The sequence below is a fragment of the Papaver somniferum genome, chromosome 11 (assembly GCF_003573695.1).
Source record: "Papaver somniferum cultivar HN1 chromosome 11, ASM357369v1, whole genome shotgun sequence".
In the NCBI taxonomy this organism is placed as follows: Eukaryota; Viridiplantae; Streptophyta; class Magnoliopsida; order Ranunculales; family Papaveraceae; genus Papaver; species Papaver somniferum.
This window is the reverse complement of record NC_039368.1, coordinates 37,501,411-37,524,871: the sequence shown is the minus strand read 5'-3', so window position 1 is coordinate 37,524,871 and position 23,461 is coordinate 37,501,411. Positions and strand designations below refer to the sequence as shown.

The 23,461-nt window shown below is 36.1% G+C and overlaps 2 protein-coding genes across 4 annotated transcripts; both read right to left on the bottom strand.

The window, feature by feature from the left end:
• Nucleotides 1–6,322: 6,322 nt before the first annotated feature.
• LOC113325418 lies at nt 6,323–17,003 on the bottom strand. Of its 3 annotated transcripts, XR_003348028.1 has the most exons (21): nt 16,771–17,003; nt 16,292–16,658; nt 15,394–15,468; nt 14,834–14,949; nt 14,467–14,581; nt 14,225–14,353; nt 13,391–13,438; nt 12,603–12,766; nt 12,323–12,522; nt 11,945–12,237; nt 11,158–11,307; nt 10,623–11,051; nt 10,343–10,492; nt 9,728–9,803; nt 8,558–8,685; nt 8,167–8,358; nt 7,910–8,050; nt 7,702–7,824; nt 7,167–7,388; nt 6,772–7,078; nt 6,323–6,647 (listed from the first exon to the last, which is right to left on the bottom strand). XR_003348028.1 is itself a non-coding variant. In XM_026573623.1 (20 exons), exons 2-20 carry the CDS (start codon nt 16,424–16,426, stop codon nt 6,914–6,916), a joined length of 3,051 nt encoding a protein of 1,016 aa, XP_026429408.1. In that variant the 5' UTR covers nt 16,427–16,658; nt 16,771–17,003; the 3' UTR covers nt 6,323–6,913. The 3 variants fall into 3 exon arrangements, 2 of the variants coding, with proteins under 2 accessions (XP_026429408.1, XP_026429409.1); XM_026573623.1 differs by having other exon boundaries at nt 6,323–7,078; XM_026573624.1 differs by lacking the exon at nt 6,323–6,647 and having other exon boundaries at nt 6,815–7,078; nt 9,734–9,803.
• A 677-nt stretch (nt 17,004–17,680) lies between these two features.
• Nucleotides 17,681–22,619, bottom strand: LOC113325419 (probable calcium-binding protein CML49). The gene is made up of 5 exons (XM_026573625.1): nt 21,799–22,619; nt 20,845–20,891; nt 18,473–18,648; nt 18,256–18,274; nt 17,681–18,152 (listed from the first exon to the last, which is right to left on the bottom strand). Exons 1-5 carry the CDS (start codon nt 22,475–22,477, stop codon nt 18,048–18,050), a joined length of 1,026 nt encoding a protein of 341 aa, XP_026429410.1. The 5' UTR covers nt 22,478–22,619; the 3' UTR covers nt 17,681–18,047.
• Between the last annotated feature and the right edge of the window lie 842 nt (nt 22,620–23,461).

The window sequence follows — 23,461 nt, the reverse complement described above, 5'->3', positions numbered from 1 at the left end:
CTTTCTTTTATTTGTTATTCTTTTTATTTCACTTTAAAACAATTCTCCTTTGTGTTTTATCTTTATTTTTCTAACTAAATAACCTATCAATTACATAGCTCTCTGTGGGAACGATCCTTACTACCGTTATATTATTTATTTAATTAGTGAGAAATATCTCGACTAATTTGTTGTGGTTACGACACGCATCACCTTCACCTTGTGTCGATTGTTGACTTGGCCCACCGTCTTGCTCTAAAACTTCCCTTTGGATTGCTAATTGACTTGGATCAACCTCATCATCTTCCTCCTCGTTTTCCTTTTCATCATTCTCATCATCAACGGTTCCAGTACATTCACGGATTACGAGTTTTCTACGGTCCCCACCACTCTCCAAATTTTCACTCTTGTAGATCCATCCCCCAAACGCTTGTTGTGACCAAGTTCCTCCCCTCGAGGAAGCAGATAATCGGGAGTACCAAGAGCATTCTTCTTTATTTTCTTAATGCCTGCATCATTAACTTTTCCTTTCTTAGTTTTCTTGGATTTATCCCTATATCAAAAAACACACGAAATAAATATAAGACAACTTACAATCATATATAATGCCGGTATATGCTGAATAACGACATTGAATCATAGGTGTCGGCATTGTATCAAGAAAAACCGTCAATGCCGAGCCATAAAACAGCATTGTAATTCAAAAATAAACTACTGCGGGAATATAAGCCGGCATTGTCGATAAAATGCAGGCAATACCGGTAGTCATAGGTAATTCCTAGGCTTTTCTTGTATACCAGAAAAGCATTGTCGGCATACACGTAAAAAATAAAACAATGTCGTAACCATGTACCGGCATTGTATTCATCTTAATTTCAATGATGGGACTAAACATTCAGTTTGAGGTGATTTTTGTTTTGTAGCCGACATTGTATTCATATTAAATACAATGCCGAAACTAGTTACCGGCATGGTATTCATACGAAATTCAAAGCCGTAACTCAGTACCGGCATTGTATTCATACTAATTTCAACGCCGGCATTGACTGTAACTCAACTGTTTGTGTTAGGGTTCGCGATTCTAACCTAAACCCACTGCCTTAAATCGATTAAAACACTTATAGAACAGTTGAGAATCACTTACCTTCTAGAGTCATTTCTTCCTCGAGAGTTGGTTGTCCGAATTCTCTTCTTCTTCTTTAACCGTCCCCGACAGAAATTCAACCGTCAGCGTCTCAGTTAAGGCCGCCTGGTTTTGCTTTGAACGCGCAATTGGGGGATATAAATTACTATCCCATCCAATAGTGTCTGTTAAGGGGTGTTTCTTCGGTGCGGAAATACTAAAATACCCTTTGGTTAATTTAAAACATTATGAAAAGTCTATAATACCCTTCCCTCAAAATAAAAATCTAAAACTTAAAATTAAAAAACCAAATTCATATCCCCATTCATTCATCTATTCCGGCACACTCTAGGTTTAGGGTTTTGAATTTTTATTTTTTTAATCTTCATCGTTCTTCATCGTCGATTTAAGAATTTCTTCGTCGATTACCCTATTCTATAACCATGCCTCCATGAAAGAAACCCAATCCCAATCGGAAATCAAAATCAGTAGCTCAACAAAAATAAGAAGAAAGGATCAATCAGATTGCTTTTGAAGCAAGCCGCCAAGGGTTAATTTGCTATAGTAAAAAAAAATGGCTATATTTTTACCATTATAAATTAAATTCACTTTTAGACACTCAATTCCTACCAAAGTTCACTCTTTTTAAAAAAAAAATCTCTTAAGTTTTTATTCTAGTGTTCTAGTCAATTGAAATATCTCACAAAGCTATTACAGTTTTTTGTGAAGCCATACATGAAGTTGTTTAAAGTTTTAATTTCTAACACTCAAAATGTCCAATATCTTGAGGCAAGGTATAAACCTCAAGCAGGAAATACTATGTATCCGCTAGTTCTCTAATGATATGTGCTAATTTTAACATAATAATAATAATAATAAATGGAGAAGATCAGTGCAAGTTTAGAAGTTAATCCAGGAAAGTGTTTTGGTAAAAGGCAAAGAAGAGCTCAAGTTTTGAAAGTTAACAACAGAAGCTACAAAAACAAGGAGGAGACGTTTAAGAGCTCATTGAACGGAAAATACATCAAATGAAGATAACCAAGAGGCCAAAGATTGTCCAAGATTTTTGTTGAAGTTTTTATATAAGTTTTTATTGTCTAAAAGTTTACATCAATGTTAATTAAAAAAATTTAGAACTTATAAATTTGACTTTTAATTAATCGGTACTTACTATTAATCGTCGTTTTAACAACGCTCTAAAAAAAACACATCGAGACATATTTGATCACATTATAACAACCTATGGTTGTGACTCAAGATTAAAGTGTTTAAGTGTTATATGAAAATGCTTAATCTCAAGTCAAGATTTCATCTAACGGTGAATATTGATAGCTTGACTCCAAAATTATCCTAGCTAAAATCTAAAACGACATTGATCTTGAAATTCTATATAAGGAGAACCTCAAGCAACTGAGATCTTTGAATCCCAGAAACTATTCTTGTGTGTCCTAGTTGTAAACTACAGTCGTCCTCTCCTTTAAACCTTTTTAGTTTTAGCGAATAAAAAAACTTCGGTTAGGTATTCGTGAATCCAGGTAAGACTATCTTTATCTTGATAGTTCGTGTATCCTGATCTTGCTACTGATTGTTGAGTCTCACTCCGATCAGACGAAATAGATAGAAATCACAAATTTTCTTCGTCCCTATAACGATTATTTGTTGAAATTGGAATAGGTATTACTTGTAAGGTGAATAATAATCTAGGCTGCTCTTCGGGAATCGTAAGTACCGGATTTTTAGGTTTGCTAGACTTTGTCTATTACAAACGATTGCCTATCTCAACTTGATCTTTGATCAAAATGGAAATCACATATAGGCTTATCTATCGGAGGCATATTGGTTTAAAGTCTTCAATTGAGTTGAAGCAACTCTTAGGATATAAAGGACGTCAGCTAAGAGAATCAATTGCCAGGTCTTGCGAGATTCAAGAGACGTAAGGAGCGTGACTGTAACTGGCGGTGGATTCGGTCACACTTATATTCCAGCCCGAAGTTTTGATAGTAGGCTAGAGTCTATAGCAGCTTAATACAGTTTTGTGCTCAAATCTGGACTAGGTCACGGGGCTTTTCTGCATTTGTGGTTTCCTCGATAACAAAAAATTTGGTGTCTGTGTTTTTTTACCACATTATATTGTTTATCTTTATAATTGAAATATCACAGGTTATACATAAATCAATCAAAGTAGATACGTCCATCATTATTATTAGATACGACTTGATTGATCTTAGATAATGATCTTTGGAATTGTCCAAGAACTCTCACAGTATAATCAGGTTCACGGACTTGTCTCCGTTTATATATTGATTGTGAGAGAAATAGACATAAACTCTTCATGTAATTCCTGATTGAGATTCATTAAGTTGTAACTCTCGCAATTGTATTTGAGTTTAGTCCATACAGGTTGCCTAAGAAAAAGTTGGTGGTATATTTTGGTACCCCCGCATTTTCAAAGACATTTACTTCATGTTATTTATGAGTTCAGCAGGTGTTCAAGTCAGATGATCAACTTTTCTAAATATTCTGTCTATTTCAGTAATAATGTAATAAGTCCTTTGACTTGTCAAGGTTTTGCTAGTATTCTACAGGTGTCAATAATGTCACCTAAAGAAAAATACTTGGGGCTATGTTTATTCATTAATATAAACAAGAAGATTTTTTTCTCTATTCTAATAAATAAAATAGAATTTATGCTATCAAAGTGGAGGTCCTCTAATCTGTCTGAAGCGGGAAGAACGATTCTGATTTAACATGTCTTTAATGCTCTTCCGGTGCACCATAAATATCCTCTAAATTTCCTAAAGAAACTATTCAAAATCTAAATTCTGCGTAAAGTAAATTTTGGAGAGGAAACGATACTAATAATGGTGCAATAAAATCTTTTCAAAATCTCTGTAAAGATAAAGAAGATAGTGGTCTTGGTTTTCGTATTCTTGAATGTTTGAATAGAGCGATCTCCTAGCTAAATCAGCATGGAAATTATGTTCGAAAAATGGTGATCTCTGATCAAAAGCTATGGCTGCCAAATGTTTCCAAGTGGTGATGTCTTCAATAATACTATCAAAGATGACTCATCTTTCGCATGAAAAAGCATTAGTTCGGAAATTCAGTTTATCAAGGATGATATAAATGGATTTGGTAGGGGCGACATTATTAGGATCTAGCAGCATAACTAGATTCGAGAACTCAATAACCCTCCAGAACCAAAAATCAATGTAGGTAACCCCTCCAGCTATATTCTAGTGTAACATTTGTTTAATACTTCTCAACCCAACTGGAACTTACAACTTTTACATTCTAGTGCACCTTAGATAGTAACTTTGATATCTGGTTTTAGTATACATACAGAGTTAACGGACACCATAATCTGGAGTCTTGAGAAAAATGGCCAATTCTCAGTCAAATCTTCCTACAAAAAGATATATGATGATAAACACCAATCTGCACCCTTTGATGCTAATATGAAGAAACCTTTTAAACCAGATATGGTATTTGCCGGTCCTTCCCAGGGTTCAACATTTTCTCTGGAAGAGTGTTTTAAATATTCTTACAGCTCGATAAAGACTGTTAAGCTATAATTCATCTATGAATGTATCATGTCCTTTATGCGAAGCTACTACTGAAAGTTCATTCCACCTTCTTCTCTATTGTAACTTCTCAAGAGCGATTTGGTTTGGTCTGCTTGGTATTCAAATTGATAATCAGGAAACTATCATTCAGTTTATTTCTTAGTGGTTGTCCCAAATGCAACAAGGTGCTAACTCGATTGAAAAAATCAGTAAAAAAGTTATCATAGATCGGGTAATCTAGAAGGAAATATGCGCTAACTTAGGAATCTGATGCTCTAGATATCTAATATCCTCTATGATCAACCGTTAGTTAAACCTATATCATCTGTCAGACTGGTTTCTACAGAAGCTAGGCTTGCTGTCAAATGGTATTCACTGTTATTACTTTGATTTTAGATGGTTCTTATGATGACATTATCAAAAATGCTAGCACTGATCTAATCCTTCGTGATTTTACAGGTACATCAAAATGAGCAAAATGTGGATTCTTTCCCGGAGCACCAACTCCTGAGCATGTGGAAGGATTGGCAATCCGGGAGACAATTAAGTGGGCGCAACAGCTAAAACTTGAGGCAGTCAACTTTGAAAGATTCGAAAATCATAGTGAAAGCTATTTCTAAAGGCCAATTCAACTTAAACTAGCAATTTCATCATTTCATTAAAGATATTATTATTAGTTTTCAAAAATGTAAACTTTGAGAATGTTATTATGTTCCAAAAGAACAAAATAAGTTGGCAAATGTTCTCTCTAAAGTTGTTAGAAGGGAAAAACTTATGAGAGAGCGGTTTGGTGAACCACCTAATTGATTAGGTTTCTTGTCGTGTCAGACATGGAAGGTTTATCTTCTTAGTAGATTAATGAATTAAAAAAAAAGTGTAAAAGGCTTCTATCATAATTAGGGTTAGATGCGGCCACCGACATCATCGTTGTTGTCCACTTTAAAAAATGATCTCGGTCTTCCTTTGTCCCAGGCAAACAGCCTACACAAGTATGTGGAGTGTTGTTTGTGGACAGTTTGTCGCCATAAAGATTTACATCCAAATATGAAGACCTGCATTAGAAAAACTCCTATTGTATGGATGTTAAAATATCCACAACTCAAGAAAAATTCTTATAAATAGGGAGGATCAGAGCTTTGTGGTTGTGGATATCCATGCCTTTATGAAAATCTAAATAAACATCCATTAATAGGGACCCAGTATGACTTTTTATATTTTTAATATATTAAAAAATAATAAAAAATTTCATTAGATCACTAAGTGAATCCAAAAATAGAAACCCATGTATTCATTTATAATATGTTGAAAAAATGTTTAAATTTGCCATAAGGTCACTATGGGATGAGAATAAACATAAAAAAAGAAAAGAAATACATAAGGTCACTAAGTGATTGGATGAGAAACAAAAGACAATTTTTTCTTATCATATCCGGTCATCCAATGACCTTATGGATACTCCATACGGAACCCCCAAATTTATGGAAAAACATCTGGATTTCACAAAGATGTGGATAATATATCTAGCCATAGTGCCATATTTTGGTCCATAAAATGTGGACCATCACAAAAATATGGATGCTTTTTTGCTCCACTGGAGTTGCCCTTATCACGCCCAAACCGGAGTATCATATCATTTCCGGTATCATATCAAAGATTAAAAACATACGTCTCACACACGCATGTATATAATAGGCATTAATCTGATGTGCAGTGTTCAGTTTATTGTCCTATTTTTGAGCATAAACATTTACAACCGCAATATATCTTCACCGCAAAAATAAGGGATTCTGCAGAACTTATACACAAAAAAGCGAAGAGGCCCTATCACCTGACAGAGTTCCTTTTACATATGGATAATAATGAAGAAAGAAACGTTTACAATCACTCGTAGTTGTTAATTAACTGATGATAGTGGTTGGTACATCGACATACTATAATTGTGGCGGATAATTCCGTACACTGAAGGCCATTGGGACATCCTGTAAGGAGAAAGAACCAGGGTCAAGAACCCTCTCAAGATGGAAGATGGATAACCAATTACTACAAGAATGGATGCTTGAAGGATGAATGGTTAAACTAACAGTATCAACACCTCAGACTGACCATCATTTTCGTTAACCTCTGTAAGTTTGAATACCGAAGTAGAGTGTATCAACTCTGTCTGAGAACAATTCTAGCCTCAAATGCTGGATAGTAATGCTTTAAATCGTATTCTCGTCTTGTGTTTGCTATGCAATCTACATAATCAGCAACCAGCAGCTTTTAGAAAGTTATCGTAGGGACTTGCTGCTGGTAGCCTGAAAATGTCAGGGTGATGCTGATATTCTGTTGCACAACGCTTAGGTCCTGCGTTAACAGATGTTTTGCTCTGCTTCATGCTGAAGTTTTCCTCGTCAAACGGGTTCCCACGCTGCAGTTTCAAGTGCTTTCAAAATGAGATGGATTAACAGAAGAAGAGTATACATGAAAACAGGAGTTGTAAAAGTAAAGATCATCACCTTCGGAGGTAGATAAGTTGGTATTCTATTCACATCACAGTTTTCATCTGGTGACGAGACGTGGAGGCAGTTTCCCTGCTTTTGCTGAACGGTCATGAAACTGGACATCTTTTGCTGTTTTCCCATCAGAAGTGCCTCACAATGACCAGCCATCTCCATGTAAGGAACATCAGGCGTAGTCGACACTGACACTCGTCCAACATGGCGTGTCGTCTCCGAAACCTGCACAATTAGAGCTACATGGTATAACTTTCTGATAGTAAAACCTTCCATCATGCTGACCAAGATTGATCAACGTGTTACCACTGTCCACCGCACATGCATGCAATTTGCGGGTACCACTACTAATTTTAATGTTTAAGAATCATTTGAACAAATTGATATATTAATTTTGTTGGTATCTTAGTAAACAAGGCTAGAAACTGAAAAAAGACCATGCTCTCCGTATTTTATTATGGTCCAGCTTGGGGACCTTCTGACATAGACACAATCCATTTTAAAGTGTATGCAATAAACAAGTAAAGAGCTGACATACCGAATCTAAGAGTTGATTGACGCTCAAAAGGTCAGGAGTTTGCACAACAATGTCTGGTTTACAATCTGTTTGAATTGCTTCAGGAGCAACTTCGTCCTCTAAAAATAAAAGTGGAGGCATGGCCTGCATGAAAAACAATGCTTAATACATTAGTCATACAATTTTTAACATAAAGTATAGGAAAGGGGAGGAAAAAAAAAACAATTACCTCATCAACAGATTCAATTTCATTTGAAGCAAACTGAGATACTTCTTTTGGATTCTCCAAGTATAATGGAGCTCCCAATGGACATATATCATCAGGCATAAAGTCACTTAACAACTGTTGTTTCATAGTGGATGACTCTGACTGCACAGATGCATTAAAACTTAATCATTTTCCAGTAAAAATGAATTTTATTAAAGCTATAAATTCCATAAAAAAAAAAACTCGAATTGCATTAAAAGGCAATTTAAAGACGTTACATCCAACATATTTCCCAAGCTCTTTATAATCACACAAGTCATTGATTCTTGCGATTGATTCTCAGTTAACTTTATTGTTGATAGAGAATTGGTTGCAGCAACATCATCTTCTTTGGATCCATATGGATAATCAGAACCAGTGGTAGTGGCCTGCAGTTTGCAATTATCAACCAAGCGTAGATAGGGATCTACCTGGACGAAAGCAAAAAATGTGGAAGCGAATGAGATAAAAATGAAATATAGATATTCAGTTGCAGATACAGCGAAAAACAAGAATATATTTACTTGCATGTCCACATTTAGTTGTCTTTTTTTTAACCGGTTTTAGTTATCAATGTTAGTCACTATTCACAGCAATCGAGCCAATATAGGTAAAAACATGAATGATTACCGCCTCATCTGTAAGTGATGCTTTGGCTAATGCAACAAGAGGTATGATGTTGTAAGCTTTAGATGCAAAGATAATCATTGAAGTTGCCATCGTAAAGAGAGATCGACAACGTGACGGCTGAAGTGAACCTGCAAAAGAACTGTCAGAGTGCTTCCAGATGATATTCACCCATCCATTCGGCTAAATGTAGGTCTGGGTAATGAAGAAAGCAAGTTCCACAATTAAAACTGACAATGGAACCAAATTTCATTAATCAAAATCCTGCTCCGTTACCATGATATTTAAGTGGTAACACTAAAATATACATGAACTCTTCAGTACTCCCAATCTATTATCATGTTCCTTTATCGCTCTAAGATTTTGAACAGTAGGATGTATAATATTTGCACCACAGTATATCACTTATTATGCATATACCTAACAAAGGTTGAACCTCATTCATCTCGCAATGAACAGTAAACTTTCTCGCAGTGCAAGTGGTGATAACTACAGACTACCTTCAGAAAGAGTCAAACAAAAAAAAACAAAAAAACATCTTGAAGGATGCTTATATGTAGACATCATGTGAAACATTAACTTTAACATGGAATGTATCTCCTCGGGGCCTATAAGATTCTTATAGGGAGAAGGATCATTCTGTCATTCCTACTCTGGTTTTTCAGGCTAGTGTTCTAGGGATCTAAAGATGAGAGGTGTGAATTAAGAAAGGCAGTTTAGACAAATTCCAATCAGCTTCTTCCTCTGGTACATATACAAACTTTATGACCCCTCTTGTGGCACTGTGGATTGTGTCATTTTCACATTTGTCAATTCTAGTTTAAATTAAATTACTAGGGTGTTTTCTTTTTCTTTTTTGGTAAAACATCAAGATTTCCTGGTCTATGTGATGCATCTTCTGTTGTCGCTTCCCCGGATAATTCTAGGGTACAGCATGGAAATCAATATACACTGTTATCCACCAGATACACCTTGATAGAACCAAGTTGCCGAACAAAAAAGGGCCAATCTCTTGAAGCACTCAGATCACACATGTCAACACAAGAATAACTCCAACTTATGAGTTTATCTTGAGAAAAAAAATAAGAAGCAGATAGCTCAAATATAATTTTAAGACATTCGAACTGATATAAACTAAATTTCTGTGATAGTACTACAAAAGTTGGATCCTACCTCCACCTTGAAGGGAAATCTTCCTTAGTGAAAACGCGAGCTGCAAACTTCGAACCAGAGTCTCATTACTGGAATTCTGTGAATCACAATATGAAACATGAGATCCCCAGATATAGTAAGAAAGTAACCGAACATATGCACAAAATTGGAATGTAAGATGTAAGGTAATTGATTGCAACAGGTAGCCAAAAAAGAACGAGAAAGAACACCCACTTCATAAATCATATGAATATGATATGCTCAATCAAGGGGATCATTATTCAGCTTAAGGCAGTCGATGGGGTTATATGCCTCCTTATAGGCATTTTTCAGAACAGATTACAGAGCACTTACTCATAAACCTAGATCCAATCAGAACTTTGTAGTTGAAAACAATAATTCATTTTAGAGGGATGAGTGGAACTTAGCATCATTCAACTCTCTCTCAAAGGTATTTTAGAACTTAGTTTCAGACTCAAGTCTTAGAAAAAAAAAATTATCTTGAACCTCATTCAGTTCTTTTAGTCATACATGTTTTATCGATGTAGAAGGTGATCAAAAATATAGAATATGAAGATCAAGATTTCTTACTGTTATATGAAAACAACAGTAATGCTAGTGTAACAAATTCCATACCTTGTTTCGAGCAAACAACACCAGCAAGCTGTATGTATGGACAATAGCCTCAAAGCTTTCAGGCACATTGAGAGGAGAGAGAGACTGAGCCCAAATAGAAGAAAGCAAGAGAGTAATCTGACGACTGCTCAACCTAAGGGAAATTGGATCCTGAGGTTTAGTGAATAGGAGGATGTTATGCCCGGATGCAGTGAAGCCAAGATTTAAGATTTCCTGATGAATAACAAACAACTCCAACACGATAAATTTCAAGAGAGGAAAGTGGATAGTTCTTACATACCACTTCTTTGTTTGAAGATACCATAGGCTTTTCACCGAGAACTGAAGGTACAGAAGCACGTCTCATGCTATAAACTCGACTATAGGACGATTTTAATCTGTTCAGCATCCCAGTATTGTTGCCTCCTTGCAGCCTGTCATCAATAGGTTTCTCGGTGTTCTGTTCAGAAGCATTTTCTGACAAGAGTGGTTTATCCTTTTTAAGCTTCTCAAACAGAGCAGCTGAAGAAGAAAACACAGACACATTTCTTGAGAGAGTTCGGTTAAAACCGTTTTCCTTTAGTGCATCAGAATTAACTATGGAAGCCTTTGGACAAACAGAAGATGGCACAAGAACAACAGAGAATATGCTGTGAGCTCCCACCCGTGTTTCATGATCTGGATATACCATAGCCATAAGCAATTGATGAAATAACGCCTCCGGAAAAGCCTACAGCATTTTTTGAAAAAAAGAATTACGACGCAGAGCAGCATAGAGAAATAAAAACAAGGTCAGATCAAACTAATATACTAAAAACAAGGTCAGATCAACTCACCTTGTTTTGATATGATAAATTTGGTAGAGAGGCTAATATTTGAGCAGTACGATACACAGCACGGATGGTAGTTCTGGCTATTACTGCAACATGTGGTATGTTCTCCAACATCACGGCCATTCTATCAAGCATAGGTCCTGCATCTCCTACCTGCCAAATTTATGCCAAGCATTATAAAATCACTTCATAAATACAGAAAATCAAACACTTCACTCTCAATGCCAACTCAATACAATCCACACTTTAGCAAGGACATAAAAGGGCTCAAACAACATTCCAGAGAAAGTCCACACTTAAGGATCTTGGTGATGACTTTATCTTGGGAATTATGGGACTTCAAGAAAAAACCCACCACTAAACACGGGCCGGTTTGCGGGCAGTTGCGATCTCACCAAATTAAGAATAAAGAGGTCCTCGGCTCTGATACTGGTTGTAACACCCTTCTCTCAATGCCTAAACAATACTGTTCCCGCTCTAGACACAATTCATGGTACGGGTGTGTCATCAGGCCTCTACGATACTGTACCCGCTCTAGACACCACTCGCGGTATGGGCGTATCATCCAAAAGGCCTCACACATGACATTAAAGAAAAAATCTACAAATTAAGGCTTCCCCACAACTCTACCTTAGGCAAGATTGTAACAACAACCAAACCGAACCTTCTCTTGTCCCCATTCACGGGCCTCGATTTGAGGGCTGTTAAACAAAACCCCTTGAAGCTCATGCTGCTAGAACCTATTAACTACTAATTCTCATGTTAAGAAAATATTAAAGAGGCCAAATACCTTATGCGATATCTGCACAAGGCACTCATCTACAGCTTCTAAAAATTTCTTATTCCAATTGATAACATTAGCCCCCAGGTTGGATTCATCAAGGGAGCAGTGTATCCCTTTCCGTAAATGTCTCATCAGATCACTTGCTGCACCAGTTATTGCCACAGAGTGCTTAACCTTTGAATTTCTAGTGACGGCAGTAGTAACTCGAACAATATCCAGCTGCATGTCAGGTTCTCTGATAACATTCTTGTGATCAAGATGTTTGACTAGGATAGACAACAAAAGGTGGGTGTTCTGTCCTGCAATTCCAGTTAAACAAAAAGTGACAAAAATTTAGGAGAAGAAGTATAGTAAAAATATTATATGGAAAAATAAAATAATTACCTGACTTCTCCATCAATGACTGAATATCCAACAAAACAGGAAGAGCAAGCCCATGCTCAGGAGACCATAAATTGCCACTGTCAAAATGGCGAAATAGAGAGTCCAATACACGTCGTAGAGTTGTGGCCTCCTTGGCGAGCTTTGCCATATTGTACAGGCAAACCCTGGACCAAAAGTTAGCGTGCTTCGCATCTTCCCTCCTAAAAGATACAAATCATGAAAATTAGTTATTTCAATATGGTTAAAGCAATTTAAAAGATTTTAGGGAATAAAGAACTACATGGAGATGTTTATTTCGCCTTTTTCATTTACAATCTCCCTCCAAGAAGGGACACTTATGGTTACAACTTCAGAAGGAGCCACTTGGCCATCTTGCGTGTCTCCATCTATATTCTCCATCTTCTGATTAGGTGCTCGATAATTTTCCAGGACCACTGAAACAACCTGTGGGCATCAAAGAATTCTGAAAGCATAAGTTCTTAAGTAGAATGATAAAACTGAGGACAATCCCACAGCCAGAATCAATCAAGGGAGAAGAGCCTACTTAACAAAAACTAAAAGAAAATAAATAATGCTTCAAGAAAGCATCAAGGAGAAAACCACCTCATTCACACCTTACAAGCTCACAGTATTTTGAAAGTTAGAAATTATCAAGCTTACTTATAAATTAGAAAAGTCATGGCTACCGACTAAAAGCCTTTAATATTCAGGAACACTTCCATGATGAGATAATGAACAGAGACAACAATCATTCTTGAGATTTTACCAAAAGGGCCTATAGGCTCATGTATAAAAAGCATGTCTCAACCCCGACATATATATATAAAACAAGGAAATTCTGATTTTTTTTTATGACCAGAGTTAAGATGTCTCCATTATAGACTGAAACCAAAAAAATAAGATATGATAAACTAGCCAAAACAACCAAGTATCTGGGAATAAGTGTTCAGATCTATCATTGAATTACATTTGCAAGTCATGGAGAAATAATAATGACAATCTCAGCAGGAATGAGGTAAAAATCATATATATAGAGAGCTACCACTTGAAATAACTGGAATGACTTACATTATCAAATTCTGTTGAAATATGCGAGTATTCCCCCATGAACCAGATCTATAAGTCAAAAGGAAAGAAAGTCTGAGTGAAACGGAAGTTTGATGTCCATACTCTTTATAGCAAGTAGAATGTGGAAATAAAACATTATGACTACTTAAATTTGGAAACTGAGAACAAATTCACTGTTAACCATTAGCTACTTCTTTCAGGTAAACAGAAACAGAAAGAATGTTAATACTTTTATGTTCTGCCGATACATCAAATATTAGGGTAAACTCACAAATGAAAAAGGGGAAACAAACAGGAAGGTTCAAGTCATTCGAAATATTCCAGATGAAAAATATATATGACTGTAAAAGTAGTTTCAGATTAAAAAATTTGAATATCATGGAAAATCTTCAAGAAGAAAGAATCAACCCTTAAAGCCTACTGTATGAACGCATTGTATATGCTTCAACAAGCTTTCAAAATCTTTGCTGACATCAAACAGCGGATGCCTCAGAAATAAGCAGTTCCTAATGCATGAAGTTGCATAGTGTAAACCTAGATACTATTTCAGCTCCGTAAGAGGCCTAAAGAACTGTCAACTTATTTGAACTTCTCAAGAACTCAAGTCCAAACAGAAACGCTGGGATTAACACCTGCTAAGGATAATGATGTCCATCTCAAAGAAAAGTTTTGACTGGGTGGTATAAGCCTAAGATATAAGGAACTATATCCAAAATCTAACCATCAGCAAAAATTCAATAATATATTTTTCCAACTTAAAAGGTTGAAATAATATACTATGAGATGTGAGACAGGAAAAACATTAGAATTACACCAACAAGAAGAATAATATACCATTGAAGATAGAGTTTGCATCGCAGATGAACGTAAACATTGCGTCTTCTCATCCTCACCCATTTCTTGGGTTATCAGACAGAGTTTGGGAATGAAGGCTTCTATGTTGAACATGTAAGTACCATCAGTCTGCCGCAAGTCAGAAACATGTTATTGATCACTCTAAACTCTACCCTAGGATTAAACTCAGGAGCTAACCTTCCAATCACTTTGATGAAAACGAGTAAAAATCTTTGTATTACCTGAGTGTTTACGAAGTCAAAAAGAGTCTGGCATCCTATAATCCTCATTTCAACTTGACGTACTTGATCTAGCAAAGTGTGTATGATTCCTAGTAGGCTACTTGCAAGCAACGACCTACAAGGACACGTCAAAACGAAGAAAATTTGGGTAATTTCTATAAGTTGATGATAAGATTCTTCTTCAACTCTACAAATCATTAGCGGTTAATCCGAAGAAAGATATGCAACTCTGTTTTGGATAATCATAAAAAAATAGTATTAGACTCATTCATTTAATAGACCCCTCAAAGTAATTTTGGACCAAAGCTAGAGATTCTACTTCACAATTCATGGAAAACTTATACATGTGGAACTGAAGGAAACTTACATTTGCTCTTTGCAGGAGATCAACAGTTTTCTGTATATACACATCACTATATGTGCAAACTGAAAACGCTCATTTCTCAATTCCCTGTAACACCTCTGTTCAAGAGAAGCCGCGATCTGATAATTAAGACCAGAAATTCCATTAATAGGAAAGTTGTGAAGGCAGTAGCAGCAACTCAACAGGTAATTTTTCTATGCAAGAATGCAATACTTGGCTATGATAATCAGTAATTATGTAAAAGAGGATATATATGACCAATCACGATTGGATGCTTTGGATATCCCATGTGATCAGCAAGAATCCCCTATGTAAATAACGCAGTATTGCACTGATATTTAGTTTCTTGTAAGTGTCCAACAGTTGAGTTGGTAGACACTTGTTGGCTGTACCAAGAGGTCTGAGGTTGGAAAGAATACAGATGGACAGACAAAAAGCAAAATTAACCACAAAAACACAAGACTTGACCACAATAAAAAGTCTCCAACAAATCTATCACCGACCGAGTAAGAAGCATACACCATGGGGTTAAAGAATTCACTTTCGAACCCATATGATTATACCTTTGGGATACGCAAGGGATTTCTTGAAGCATATTCACACAATTTGCTTATTTTCCGTTCATTTGGCCCTTCTTCCTACAAAAGTAGCACCCATCAGATATCATGAAAAGATCCACAGGGAAGCTAAGATGTTGAGATTTTTTTCATGCAGGATATATGCCTTTTAACCTATTATTTCTAATAACCATTCCAACAGAAACAAGGGCAAGTTGAAATGTAAAATGTACAATAAAAACTATAAAATCCTTCGATTCTAAGCCAGAATGTTGCTGGCGGTGCCATTTAATTGGTATATTCTAAGCCAGAATCTACCAAGAGAGATTCAACGTCAGTCTCATTTAGTGAGCCCAATCGCATACACTGCAACGTCTATACAGTTAGTAAAAGCGGCTGTGGTATTATCCTGGAAAAGGCATACAAAAAGTAATCTTTACACAAATCTCGATATCTTGTGAAGTCCATGGACTGTATTCCTCCAGTAGATTATAACATGCAATACTTTATAAGTAGGCTGTAACTATCATCTGTTGTTCTGCAATGGTGTTAGGTTAGAATTTCGATCTAACACATGGTGCGCGGACGAGAAATTTGTTTCTATGTGTTGGAATGGATAATTTAGAGGAGGGGACCAAGACCTCCAAAAATAAAACCAAAAAGTTACGCAATCTAAATTCCCCACTGCGAAATGTAGACAATTGGGCGGTTCATACCACCATTTAGCTTCGGAGGCTAAAGCCCATATGCTGTATGAGCAAACAAGAAAGAGAGAAATTTAAAAGCTCTCTCATGTTTCTGAACATTTTTTTGGCACAAATTAGAATCAATTAAAAAGCAAATAAAAAAATGTAGTAGAACAAGAGTATGAAAAATTCAATGATGATAGTAATAATGATCTAACCGGATTACGAGGGAAAATTTCGGAAATAATCTTCTTGTATCGCTTGACTGGTTGTCTAGATCTTGCTCTCATCTCAGGGAAGAAAAAGCAAAGGCTCCCGCAAGCTGGCAAAACCTTCCTCGATATCACACCCATCTCTACCCGCTAAAACTTTTCAAAAAATCCAAGTTTTTCTTCTTCCTTTTTCCTTTCTTTCTTTATTTCTCAATTGGTAAACACAACAATCACTTGATTCCTTAAATGTTTCTCTTTCTTCTACCTTTTAACTAAGACAATCGAACAAATCCTCTAATGGATGCCGAATGAGGGTGAGAATAAGAATTCTTCTCCAAACAATCGGCTAGAGGTTTAAATTTTTTGGACCAGCCTACAATATTCGTCATACAGATACCGAACAAAGAAAACAATTAGCAAATGCAATACAGAAACAAGGTTTTTCTTGATAACCAAATTTTTAAAAAATAAATCAAAATGATTACCTCGGATCGTTGCCTACAAGAGAGCAGATCGGAGGCTGGAAACCCTATTAAGTTATGCAGGAAAGATCAAGCTATGAAACATCCTACACCGCAGAATTAACGAACTCCCCTCTCCCTCTCTCTCTTCTCCAGCAGAAGAAGGGTAAAATTTTATTAAGAGAACCGAATATGATTATGAACGAGGAACAGGCCGTTGCAACCGTTATTTAGCCTTTTCCTTCTTTCTTTTTGTTTCTGTCAACAATTTTTATTTATTTATTTTCGTCGGCTATATATTTTTATTTTTTTTCTCGGTAAGCAACCATTTTTAGCTATAGTGAAACCGATGCTTACCATTTTTAGCTGTAGTGAAACCGATTTTCCAGCACTCTTGTAACACTCATTTATCTCTTGTGATGCTTGGAGTCTTTTCAATAGTGTCGGTGCTACCATTTTTCAGCCAAAGCTGAATTCCGTGTGTTATTCTACGTGATACAGTTTTAGGACCTAAAAACCTGCTAGTTCTGAGTTTTCAAGGATTTTCCCATGGTGCCAAAATCCAACAGCAGTTTGGAAAAGAAAAAAGAAAATCACCACTGTTATGCACGGGAGTGCGATAGATAGAGTAGCTGAACCACTAGGAGCTCACTAGGAGCTCTTCACGGAGGAGTAAGGCACAATAAAATTATAAACATGTAAATGCCATCCATCTTCTATACCATCCATCTTCTAAATACCCCAAAAAATTACGGTTCTTCTGTTCTTCAGATACACGTAGTCTGTGCATTTTACTATTTCAGCCATCCATCCTAACAATATCATTAGTAGTACCACCATAAATGATTATCTTTAAAGTTCCGGATAATCAATGAGATGATTCTAAATCAAATTAACATGGCAATTATCATTTTCTCATTTTGATTCTCAGAAATTGTAAATGGTTGGTGAAACAACCACGCCATTCATACTCTGTTTCCGAAGAAGATTTTGCAAAACAAAGCAGTGATTCAAGTTTCTTACATTCATCATGTCATGTTTCCAAGGACTCCGTGAATAATCCATGGTAAACACAGAAGAACAGAACTATTTAATGATAGTGATATTTATACAGTAACAATACTCTATTGAACTATCCACGTCAACTTCAGTTATAAACCCAAATTTACCCAACAAAATAACAAGGCGGCACTCTTGAGCCTTGACTTCAAACTATAACCACATGTGCCAAATTAAAGTACTGCTGAAAAGGAAATATCTACCAGACCCAACTCCCAAGCAAATCCTTTTCCAGTTAGAGACTATGCAATAAGGAAAGGCAGAACAGTTAACATAAAAGCCTCGTAAGTAAAAGTTGCTGACCCAGTATACGATTTATCCTTCTCCTTAAATTTATCCGTGAGTCCCTGCAAAAAAAATTAAAACAATTAGAAATTCAAATAACCTTTTGATTGTTTCGCTAAACTAAAAGTTACTAAAACACAACAGAAGAATTGAAACAGTGAATACCTTGACAGTCAAACAGCACCTGTGTTACCACAGAACAAATAAATCAAAAGAAGATGTGAATTAGAATTGTCTTGAACTTGTACTGGTGAAATTTTTAAATATAATCCTTTCAAAAAAAAAGACACATCTTAAATAAATTCAAAAGATTTCAAACTAACAATGAGCATACTATGGTACATAAATTCAAGATTGGTAATGATTAAAATTGGTGACGTACTCAATGAAATTATCATATTCAATTGCCCTGCTTTTGCCACCAGTTTTATCAAACTTTGAGATGAGCAGATCCAACACCCCCGGAGGAACAGCAAACCCAAGGCTTAGAAGTGCCTGTCGCAACTCTAATGTATCAATTTTTCCACTTCGATCACCATCAAATCTGTCAAATATTGCCTGAAAAACCAAATGTTATATAGTGAAAAGCGCAGCATGTTACATGTACAAATTTTTTATGGGGGTTTTTGCAAAGAGATCTAAACACGCTGCAAAAGTTTTGATATGTCTACAACAGGGACGTCGCAGTTTTTTTACAAACTACACACCTGCAATGCACTATGACATTAACAAAGCTGAAGATCATTTTTCCATCCGTTACAAAACTAGAAAGTCTGATCAACTGGATCAAAACTTCGGGTGCTACAGCCAATCTTGACAAGTATGTCCGAGAACTATGATTCAAACGTGAAAATTTCATTCAGCTCAATTTCTTCTGGTTCTAATTGTAAATAACTAAAGAATTGGCGACGAATTGTATAACTAACTTTCAGCGTATAAATAGGACAACTTCTTTTGCTTAAAAGATTGGTATGTAACTGTAATATAGTCTAAGCAGATAACGGTGTGCTTGATCAGGTAATGTGTGAACTGCACTTTTTCATTGTATATGTGGACATTTCTATTCACTCCTAGCTTCTTTCCTATTTGTTATTGTCTAATTTCATCTTTCTATAGAAAACAAAGTGTTCACTTTTTTCCGACTAACTGATACTTGCCAAATTTTTAAGGCTCAATCATTTAGCAAATATGCATACTTGAATCCATCTATTCTTCATTTAGTTTGGTTCCAGATATGTTTACTTGTTGCTTTGCCCTTACAATATGTTCCTCTCATAGCAATATACACGTACCATATTCCATAGTTGGGGATGGTCAATGTTTTATAGAGCATTGCACTTATCTTTGAGAGGCGAGGCGGAACATGCCTCAACAGCATGTACTAGTAAGACAAAATAAAAATCTAAAACAGGCACACAAGCAATTACACCTATTATCCTATTATGTTCAAGGACAACTCAGAAACATGAAGAAAAAAAATCAAGCCGGCAAAATAGGTTTTGCCATGGAGGATCAAAAAAAAATGGTGGTTTTGTAACACTAAAGAAAGAATAAGAGGATAATTTTGAAAGACACCTAAAAAGGTTATTTCATTTTTTCCACCAAAAAAGTGCCTATGGGGGGCCCTTCCGTAGAAATTTTAGGTAAAAGGCACATGGTTTTAGAAGCATACAAAGAAAGGCGTGGCTGACCCACCTTGCCTTAAGGCACACAGCTCGACCACTTTTTAAAACTATCAAGATGGGGAGGTCTTTTCATAACTGTTGCTGAAATTTAATGCTGGACAAGATTTTCTATTGCCAAGTCACACAAACCTAATATATGTTTACAATGAATATCTACCACACAAAAAAGGACAATAGATAGACATACTCACCATCTGTGCAACTCAAACCCAATTTTTCATTTCCCTCCTTGCAAAACTTTCTGAACTATGTTTGCAAGATATTTATTTTTTTCTGATTTCCGATTCTCTCACATAACTTTTTCTAGGATTTCTTCTATCTCAACTATTCTTTCTTCTCTTATAGTACACAATGGAGAACGCTAGACGAATAACTAAGGCTGTGATGCCAGCAGTATCAAACATAGAATATATAGAACCTCTGACCGTGAGATCTGAAATTTAGTGACTGACAAGATTTTCTTTAGGCGAGCCACACGGATCTGAATCTATGTTTACAATGAATATCTACCACCCAAAAAAGGACAAGACAGACATATATAGATCAGAACCTGCATGACTCGATAAAATCAAATTGTGGCCGTTAATAAATTCAGATTGCATGGCTCCTGTTTACATTTTTTCAGTATAACAATGAAGACCACTATGAAGTTCTTTTATGTAACAATGAACATCCCAGAAATTGCAAACATTTACCTGGCACCTGTACCACCGCCATTCTCCCTAAGTTAATTTATTTTCCAAGTTACTGGTTTAATCTCACTGCACCTGCAGACGCCAATATTGAACACAATGCAGAGAGTTCTATTTTTTCTCCTGCTACAACTAATTAGTAGGAATACATCTGAACACCAACTAGAGGACTGGAATGAAAATGAAACTAGGATCCTTAGTTCTTATCTGGTGTGGCTTATGTAATCAAATCAACTACCCTAAACTGCAAATTTTACAGCATAAATATAGTGATCGAACTCAAAAAGTCAAAGCATGCCAAGACCTACTTCAGATAATAATAATAATAATATAAAGGCACTATGCAAAAGTTAAAAGGAAACAGTTTTTGAACATACCCTCCAGCTTTGAAGACTGTGGTACACTGCAATGAACTCTTTAGGTCCTGGAAAGTTATGAAACGGATAAGTAAATTAGAAAGCAAAAAAATAAAACATAAAAATGATAAAATTTAGAAATCCTTAACTGACCAAGGAGAACCACGCCGTAAATTATCAACTATGTCATTTATTACCCAGGAAGATACACTTATTAGCATTCAACTACAAGAGACTTCACAGAAATCACTAATAAGCATGTTCTGATGCAATAACCCCTTTCACGAATGAGTGAGCAGAAGTGAAGAACCATCCGTAGTCTAGGAAATGTAGTATGTTAGCAAATCCTTATATGATTACAATTTTGCTCAGTTAACTAATCAACTTGCGCATTATTAAACTACATTGCAGGTACACCTAATTCTACAATTTTGTTCATTATAAAATAAATTAGATGCCCAAAGAACCACCCATAAATCTACATGGACAGGCAACCTGGCAACTTGCAGAGACAAAGACTCTGAAAAAGGGTATATAAATAAAGGTTAAGAAAATTTTATTCTATTGGATGTCCCCAAAGTGACCCCTAACGGTCCACAGGAGGTAAGAATAGTTGCAAAGAATTTACTAAGGTGACTGGTTCTAATGACTGAAACACCCTATACCCCCTATTTGGACTAAATAATCCAATATTTGCAGGACCACTGAAAATTGTTCTGAACCCAATTGTTTTGTGACACAGTGTTTTGTTGTTTGACCATGTCTGTTCAGAATTCCATCTCTTCACCTCTCTCTCACAGCATCAGAGAAAACAAGAAGACGATCAAAATTGACCTAGTTATATACATGGTGAAGAACACAAGAATTTACTCAAAATTTAGTTGGAACAAGAGAACAGAAGAATTTACTCAAAATTAAGTTGGAACAACATAAAACCTAAATAATTAATTTAATTTGAGAGAGAGAGAGACTCACCGATCTTATGAGTGTTGGAATTGGTGAAGAGATACATAAGAAGATGAACAGTTCTCAGACTAAATCCATTCTGATGATAAGCAGCGAGAATTCTCTGCAATTCTTTATCATCAATCAATCCACTACCATCTTGATCAGCCATCTGAAAGTAAGCAACTATATTCGGATCAGTCCCTGGTGGAAACGCTGAAGGTGCCAAAGGAGCAAATGGGCTGGCTCCGTAATGTTGTTGCTGTGGTGGTGCTGATGCTGCTGTGTGATAACCACCGCTACTTCCATGATAGTGTCCATCAGGACCACCAACACTTCCAGAATCGTAACTATTTTTAGGAGGTTTTAGGGGATCTGATTGAGGAGCACATGGTGCGTAAGGTGCATAGGCTGATGAACCGTACGATCCTGATGATGTTGGTGGTGGTGGTTGAGAACCGTATGATCCTGCTGATCCATATGGTTGAGGTTGATGATGACCTGATGATGGGGGTGAACCACCGTAACCATATGGTTGTGGTTGAGGTGGTGGTGGTTGCGAAGAACCGTAAGGCGGTGCTGATCCGTAAGGTTGAGAAGATGGTGGTTGTGATGCACCATAGCCATATGGTTGTGGTTGAGGTGGTGGTCCACCGTAGCCGTAAATTCCTGGTGGTGGTTGTGAAGATCCATGTGGGTATCCTGACATTGTTTCAAGCTTGTCTTTGTCCGTTTGAGAAGAATTATGGAGAAGAATTATGGAGGGTGAAGAAGAAGAAGAAGAAGAAGAAGAAGAAGAAGAAGAAGAGAATAAAGTAAACGCGTCAAGTAACGCGCTTCCTACCCCAAATTTTCACCGCGTGTCGACGTTTTTGCAGTACACGGTATTTTTTTTTAGTATAACTTTTTATATTGTATGTTGTAGTACACAGTATATTATTTTTATTTTTAACTTTTTATAATAAGTGTAATTAATGTGGTGAGTTATTCTTCATTTATTGCAATTTGCAAACATCATTTCTCCTGCTCAAATGTGCCCATGTTTGCCGTAGATACTTGGGACATTATCATCATGACTCATGAAATGATTCACAAAAGAAAAAGGCAAAACTTCCTATAATGACTCATGATATGATTCACAAAAGAAAAAGGGAAAACTTCCTATAATGAACTCAAACTAGATATGTTCAAGGTATTTGACAAATTAGCCCTGTGTTTTTAGGGGCCACTCAAAAGGAATTAGGGGTCATTTTTTTATTCCCATCCATTGAAGGAGGTTAAGGGATGTCTTAAAAATAAAAATTGTCTATATTGTCCTTCACCTTTATACTAAATCTAAACCTATATCCTTTATTTTAAAACTTAACAAAAGTTTCAAAATTTTCTACTTTCACAATCGGTAGTTAATGGTGTTCATTATCTATTGATTGTGCGTAACTTTTTGTACAGAGAAATTTAATTTTTTAGAATCAAGAATAATCGGTAGATATCGATCAATTTACCTATCGATTATGGTTGATGTTCTTAAGAAACGAAGAACATCAACCATAATCGGTAGGTAAAGTAGATTATTATCTACCGATTATGTTTCTGCTAGTGTAAATCCAAGAACATCAACCATAATCGGTAGGTAAAATAGATAGTTATCTACCGATTATGTTTCTGCTACTGTAAATCCAAGAAAATTTTCGGA